This window comes from Bombus impatiens, unplaced genomic scaffold, assembly GCF_000188095.3.
Source record: "Bombus impatiens unplaced genomic scaffold, BIMP_2.2 scf_0501, whole genome shotgun sequence".
NCBI classification, from domain to species: Eukaryota; Metazoa; Arthropoda; class Insecta; order Hymenoptera; family Apidae; genus Bombus; species Bombus impatiens.
The window spans coordinates 39,568-47,553 of NT_176920.1; the positions used below are offsets into that span (position 1 = coordinate 39,568).

At 39.3% G+C, this 7,986-nt stretch overlaps 1 protein-coding gene and 1 long non-coding RNA gene across 3 annotated transcripts in view; one reads left to right on the forward strand and one right to left on the reverse strand.

Moving 5' to 3' along the window:
• Window positions 1-1,339, forward strand: part of LOC117151876 — a 4,009-nt gene extending 2,670 nt beyond the window's left edge. Inside the window, exon 3 of the long non-coding RNA XR_004462031.1 lies at window positions 1,329-1,339. This is a non-coding gene — a long non-coding RNA (uncharacterized LOC117151876). The remainder of the gene's footprint in view (window positions 1-1,328) is intronic.
• Window positions 1-7,986, reverse strand: part of LOC100746542 (protein patched-like) — a 64,690-nt gene that overhangs the window by 36,010 nt on the left and 20,694 nt on the right. For both annotated transcript variants that reach the window (XM_003491063.4, XM_024368982.2), the window contains exon 2: window positions 4,255-4,447. In XM_003491063.4, coding sequence (XP_003491111.2) covers window positions 4,255-4,447 — 193 coding nt within the window. The remainder of the gene's footprint in view (window positions 1-4,254; window positions 4,448-7,986) is intronic.

Consider the following 7,986-nt stretch of genomic DNA (forward strand, 5'->3'; position numbering starts at 1 on the left):
ACGGCCGCCGTCGTTGCAGAACAAGAGCCACGGCTCGCTCGGCAAACTCGTTTGCTCATTAAAATCTCATAAAACGCTGATACGTCTTTAATCTGCCGTCCGCGAGCGTGTTTCCCGCGCTCGAGGAAATCCCGCAGCGTGGCCTTAACTTTGATCCTAGACGGGCAACGATCACGGCCGACTCCTCGTGCCAAGCGGACCGCGACGAAAGAATCTTTGGAACAGTTACACAGGACAAACCGTGGATCCTCGACGCTCGTCGTGCTTCGACTCTCCTCTTGGAAAGTAATATTTGTCCTCGATACTAGAACAGCACTTTTCATTGTTCCGCTGCTCTCGTCACGAAACACTGTTCGGTCGTGGTCGTTGAACCGAACTGTTTAGGTAATGGATCGGATCGCTGGGCACAGTGGCATCAGTATTGTACGTGGTATATAGCGTGCTTCTTGGTTAAAATGTCCTAGTTCTCGTTTTGAAACCGAAGGGAGCTGGAGTTTCATATTTTTTCTTTTTCGTTATTGTTGTCTTTATTTTTCTTCTTGGAATAATTAATGACTGTTTTGTAATAGTCTATCCATATAGTGTAACTTCACTTTATGGGAAAAGTTAAGAAACAAGAGGAGCTTCAAATATATTATTTAATATATAATTATAATGTGTGTATATATTTGAAGTTGCTTTTGTTTATTATATATATGTATTGAAATGAAAAAAGATGTATGTGTATATTCACAAATGACAGGATGCTAAATATGATATTTTATTGGTAATGGAATTTGTATGTGTTTTTCAACCTCTCTTTTAATATAAGAGACAAGAGGAACCTCAAATAAACATTTTAAGGTTTTTTGATAAATAAGAAAATGTTATATGTGATATTGTATTTGATAATGGAACTTGTATGTGACCTACAACTTTTCTTAAAAAATAAGAAACAAGAGGAACCTCAAATAAACGTTTTAAGGTTTTTTGATAAATAAGAAAATGTTAAATGTGATATTGTATTTGATAATGGAATTTGTATGTGTCTTGCAATTTTTCTTAAAAAAATAAGAAACAAGAGGAACCTCAAATAAACATTTTAAGGTTTCTTGAAAAATAAGAAAATGTTAAATGTGATATTGTATTTGATAATGGAATTTGTATGTGTCTTGCAACTTCTCTTTTAATATAAGCAACAAGAGGAAATGCAAATAGACATTTCAAAGTTTTTTGAAAAATAAGAAAATGCTAAATATGATATTATATTTAATAATGGAATTTGTATGTGTCTTGCAACTTCTCTTTTAATGTGAGAGACAAGAGGAACTTTAAACAAACATCTGAAGTTTTCTTGAAAAATAAGAAAATGTTAAATGTGATATTGTATTTGATAATGGAATTTGTATGTGTCTTGCAATTTTTCTTAAAAAAATAAGAAACAAGAGGAACCTCAAATAAACGTTTTAAGGTTTTTTGATAAATAAGAAAATGTTAAATGTGATATTGTATTTGATAATGGAATTTGTATGTGTCTTGCAACTTCTCTTTTAATGTGAGAGACAAGAGGGATCTCAAATAAATATTTTAAGGTTTCTTGAAAAATAAGAAAATGTTAAATGTGATATTGTATTTGATAATGGAATTTGTATGTGTCTTGCAACTTCTCTTTTAATATAAGAGACAAGAGGAACCTCAAATAGATATTTTAACATATCTTGATAAATAAGAAAACAATATTGAATACGATATTTTATTTGATAATAGAACTTGTATATGTTTCTCAATTTCTCTCAAAGGTAGGAGACAAGAGGAACCTCAAATAGACATTTCAACATATCTTGAAATATGAGAAACTAATGTTGATATTTTACTTGATAATGGAATTCGTATATGTTGCGCAGCCTACTGAACATTTCAAAACGTTGATTGCCATAATACTATATATCCTCGAGGGTCTACGAAATGCCATAGAAAACTTGTCTCGTCTATCTATTACTTTCATTGTGTCACTAAACGACATCAGCATAAAATAACAGATAAAAATTTGCGACTAACTGAAGCATTCGTTTCACAGACAAAAAGCGAACATCCCAAAAATACCCATCTCTCATATACACCAATATCGATACACTAGCCTCTATCTCTGTCAAGAACATTCGATTCTCAAGAATTTTACAGTCCAACGAAATTCCATTTACCAACAGCTTCTTTCTCAACCGTAGAGTAGCTCACTTTCCATTCGAAAGTCGTTCGAAATCTTTTCGTTCGGCCAACGAGCAACGTTTCCAGTCGAAGTTAGCAACGGGGTGTTCGAATTAGCGTTTCTGACTACGGATAAATATAGAGGGCCACCCAGCGAGAGCAAACTAATGTACCGTGTGCGATGAGCGTGATGGTAAAGCGTAGTTTCGCTCTCTCTCTCTCTTTCTCTATTCTCCTTTTGTCACACCATTCTCACTCTCCGCCGCCCTTTCTCTTCGTCCGCGTCTCACCCTTTGCATATATTTTCACGCGAAATCGTCGTCCTCTGTGCGAGCTATACGCCAACCTCGCAGTCCCTTTCTGTTCTCCGACGAGTGATAAGTCATTAGGACCAGCCGGTCGAATCGTACGTGTTTTCGCCTAAACGAATGCAACCCGGTGTCACTTGCTACCTAACGCTTGCCATGTGACACGGCGACCATATCGCCTGAGAAATCCAATTTTCCGTGCGTTCGCAGGAAGCGAGAAAATGCAGAGAGCGCGAGAGTAATGTCCTTGTCACGGCAAACGTACAAGCCGTGTTGTACGCTTTATTAGCGTACACTGACGCGATTTGCAGGAAATTTCGCCGCTGCAACGTGCCAGATGCGCGTTGGTATTACGCGCAGAACATCGTGGTATTATAAAACCTCTTAGTCATTCGTCGGATCTCTTAATTCTTGCTGAAGCTTGTCAAGGCAAGATTCTCGGCCAGTAACTACAAAAGCGACTGATTTTTGCCAATTTCTTTTTGACCGACTGTCGCTTCTCACCGACTAGACCATTTTTGCCACGCACATTGACGATTCCTTGCAAGATACAGATGTAATTTTTGTATTTCGGTTCTTCTTATTGTTCGTCGTACGTCACACGGGTCTTGACGAGAATTATCGTTGACGCGCATCCGTCGCGGTCGTCAAAACGAAAAGGTTGACAAATTTTCGTAAAGTTAGATGATTTATGCTGGGTCGTTGTGAAGGTACGTTTGAAATACGAGACACGGATAAGGAACGTGACACGGGAAGAAGATAGCCAAGCAATATCTAACACACGTTTAGTAAGAAACTTGTAATATGTAGCAATTTAATAAAAATTGTCGCAGCGTTTCATAACTTAAAGTAGTTTCTAGTCGATCAATTAAATTATTTTAACCTTCCAAAATTTATGAATTAACGCAGATAGTTAAACACTGTGTGTACTGTGTACAGAGAAAAATGTGTATCTTCGTTGAATCTTAAGTAATCTTAGAATGAAAGAATCGTATTAGAATATTTAATTAGCCACATTTAATTAGTTGTTGTTTCACGTTAGTTTTAGTTGAAAAATGGGACAAAGAATATCTTCGCTTGCCTAAACGAATGCTCTACACGTTTATCTCCGGAGTCATCGTAGATTATCTAAGGCCGATAATGACACAGCGTACGTCACGATACATTGAGCTGAATATGTAGAAACTTTCTAAAAAATTATCGGCTCGTCCCGTAAGAAACGTCTATGTTTTAAAATACGAACAGAGACATTATGGTTAATCAAACAACGAGAGGAAATATTTATATAATCACCAGCAAATAAATTATTCCATTTTACGTGCGTTCCATTTTAATAGCGATATCAATAAACATACTAATAGTGAGATTGTAAGAAATGTTAGAAGATAACTACGTACACGTACACTGTTTTACCACAGCAAGTATACGTAATAGTACATTGCAGAGCATCGAATAGAAAATAGCAAGAACGAAATCGTAAAGAAAAATCGAGTTGAGAGAAATTTCGCTATTTTACCGAGGGAGGAAGCTGAAAAAAGCAAGGACAACTGCGTGCGAAATTTAACAACGGAACTACGACATTTTTGATAATCTCGCGGGCCACATGAACATGACGTATCAGCGCGAAAATTGTCAAAAAATGAAAAGCACTAGATATTATTCCATTCTATCCAAGCTTGTCTTGTTAAATAAAAAAGAAGATCGTAAAATATTTCGATTCGTTAGACAAAGATGTTTGCAATATTTTAAAAAGCGTATTCACCTTGAACCCAGAGCTGTTCGACCTTGCTGTGAACTTGAGCGGTCTTGAGAGCGACACAGAACATAGCCAAAGCGATGATCGCGAGAAAGAGGACCTTGCCTGCGCGCCTCTGCAGGAAGTAGCCCAGCTGACTCAGCTGATCCTGCAGCCTTGCCCTGATCCAAACCGCAGATCTCTGACCTTCCGCTTTGCCCTGAAAAATAAGGCATCTGAAACTTTAGACTATCGCGACCAACACTAATATATAATCAATATGTTAAACGAATAATTGTTTCTAGGATTTATCGAGGAAATTATATTTTCAAAAATTCTGTTTTCCTTCTCGTTGTGCTGAGAATTCAATTTCTACAGGGTGGTTGGTAACTGGTGGTACAAGCGGAAACGGGGTGATTCTACGCGAAAAAAGAAGTCGAAAATATAGAATAAAAATTTTTCGTTCGAGGCTTTGTTTTCGAGAAAATCGACTTTGAATTTTCGGTCGGTACGCGTGCACTTTATCACGTCCCGTTATAATGGATCTCACTGTAGATCGTTGTCTCGATGGAAAAATTAAAAAAAATTTTATTCTATATTTTCGACTTCTTTTTTCGCGTAGAATCACCCCGTTTCCGCTTGTACCACCAGTTACCAACCACCCTGTAGAAATTGAATTCTCAGCACAACGAGAAGGAAAACAGAATTTTTGAAAATATAATTTCCTCGATAAATCCTAGAAACAATTATTCGTTTAACATATTGATTATATATTAGTGTTGGTCGCGATAGTCTAAAGTTTCAGATGCCTTATTTTTCAGGGCAAAGCGGAAGGTCAGAGATCTGCGGTTTGGATCAGGGCAAGGCTGCAGGATCAGCTGAGTCAGCTGGGCTACTTCCTGCAGAGGCGCGCAGGCAAGGTCCTCTTTCTCGCGATCATCGCTTTGGCTATGTTCTGTGTCGCTCTCAAGACCGCTCAAGTTCACAGCAAGGTCGAACAGCTCTGGGTTCAAGGTGAATACGCTTTTTAAAATATTGCAAACATCTTTGTCTAACGAATCGAAATATTTTACGATCTTCTTTTTTATTTAACAAGACAAGCTTGGATAGAATGGAATAATATCTAGTGCTTTTCATTTTTTGACAATTTTCGCGCTGATACGTCATGTTCATGTGGCCCGCGAGATTATCAAAAATGTCGTAGTTCCGTTGTTAAATTTCGCACGCAGTTGTCCTTGCTTTTTTCAGCTTCCTCCCTCGGTAAAATAGCGAAATTTCTCTCAACTCGATTTTTCTTTACGATTTCGTTCTTGCTATTTTCTATTCGATGCTCTGCAATGTACTATTACGTATACTTGCTGTGGTAAAACAGTGTACGTGTACGTAGTTATCTTCTAACATTTCTTACAATCTCACTATTAGTATGTTTATTGATATCGCTATTAAAATGGAACGCACGTAAAATGGAATAATTTATTTGCTGGTGATTATATAAATATTTCCTCTCGTTGTTTGATTAACCATAATGTCTCTGTTCGTATTTTAAAACATAGACGTTTCTTACGGGACGAGCCGATAATTTTTTAGAAAGTTTCTACATATTCAGCTCAATGTATCGTGACGTACGCTGTGTCATTATCGGCCTTAGATAATCTACGATGACTCCGGAGATAAACGTGTAGAGCATTCGTTTACGTTCCTTTATCGTTTTACAAACTGTGTTCGATGGCGACGAAAAGAAATACCGTAGAGACCTGTGAACGTTGCTGGAAATATTACAATAAAAATAAAACGTGTAATTATTGGAACAACAAATTGCAAGAAGAATTGCACGAAAATAATTATTAAATTTCAACTTGGCGCCCCTTTACTTTACATTTCGCTAGAATCTTCTCAAACTATTGGGCGTTTCATACGAAGCAAGCAAAGTAAACGAAGGTGGAGGAACTGTGTCGTTAATTAACAGAAATTAATCAGCCAGTAAACGAGGAAACAGCCGGCTGCTATCGACTATCGTCGTAACCGGTAATTTATAACTTTCAATTTCAAAGGCCAAGCAAACTATCCTCGGACGTCTTATTCCTCGGTTCAACGTGACACCCCTTCGACTCGACTCGCATGCAAACTATGAATAATAATTACAACGTACGCATTAGCATCTAAATTGAAGCGGTTGTAGGATGCTTTTGGCGTTCGCGTCGCGCACCCGATAAAACGGTACAGCTTCTGCTGCACTCTATGTTCCACTTGCCAATTCATTGGGGCAGCTTTACGATCGGCCACGGACAGCGCCGCCTACGATTTTCAAGAGAAAGAACAGATTCCAGCGGTTAAAGGGCGGCAGAGGCCGGAACGGCAGCCGAAGCGCTTTAAATTGGCCGCGTGGGCTTTGACGATGATAAGTAGCTGGCTGCGGCTTGTACTCGTACGAACGTGCGCGCTCCACCTCTCTCTTCCACGAAACGTGCCAGAAGGAGACGCGGAAGGTAGGAGCAGAAAAGCGTAGACGAGGTTGCGCGAACCTGGCAATGAATGAAGCGGGATGAAATTTGACAGAAACGAGAAACGTTGATCGAGCAGCATCAGGAAGCTGAAGACGTGGAAAGAAGCGTCTTTAAAGTATTCTGCGTGACCAGGAGGAAAATGAGAGGTTTACGACGAAAGGATGGCGTGGTCGAAGGAAAATAATTCTCTGCCTTGTCACAGTACAGTACAGTATGTTACAAGTGTAACTGTTCATTGAACGCAAGTTGTACTATTTTTTCTAGTTAAGCTTAAGCTTCTAATTAACTGTGTGCAAGCTTCCAACGAATCACGCGAACCGTATTAACCAGTTGACTGGGCAATTTAGTCTGAAAAATCGCTAATTTGCGTAATTGAAATCAAGCAACGACGAATATACACGTCCAGCGCGGGACAAATGCTTCTGTTATAAATTTGTCGAAAGAGGTAAAAATACATGAAAAATTAATGATTCATTGAAAAAGGTATTGTTGAAGTATACATATACTATACATATACATATACATATGACACAGATCGCTACTCTGATCTACACAGTGGAACTGCGAAACACCCACCCCTTTGCCATATACACAGATACCCAGGAGCGGGACATCCCCACCAAGAGAGCGAATCGGAAGAAGAACGTTAAAGAGAGACAGAAGAAAAGCGGAACAAAAAAAGATAAACCAAACTAAAGTGAAACAAAAAGAAAGAAGGAAAGAAAGAAAGAGGGTAGAATGGAAGGGATAGGAACGCTCGCAACATTGCGAACGGCAACGTTGCACACTACCTGGTGGCCGGTCTGACAATGTGCGCCAGGGACCACCCGCAACAATACCTATCTTTCCTGGCCGACAGGGAAAGAAAGACGGAGAAGGAAGGGCAGGAGAAGAGGCACAGATCAGAAGGGAATCGAGTCTTGCAGGAGAAAAGGAACGAACGCTTTTCTCTTCTCTTTATAACCTTTCTCTCTCTCGCTCTTTCTACGTGTTTGCTTCCCTTTCTTCTCTATAGCTGGCGTTCGGGTATTTACAGTTACAGAGCAACGGAAGGTAGCAAGAAGCGTAGAGAGAAAGATAGATAAAGGAGGGGGAAGAAAGGAGGCAGCAGCGTGGAAACACGCGGCACGATAGACGTGCAGATGAAAATACAGATTACACACGCTTACGTATCTCGGGGCAGTAGCCGGGCGTCGAGTATCGGATAGCAAGGTTTTCCAGCCAATTAACCCCGGTGCCGCGGCCTCGCGGCCCG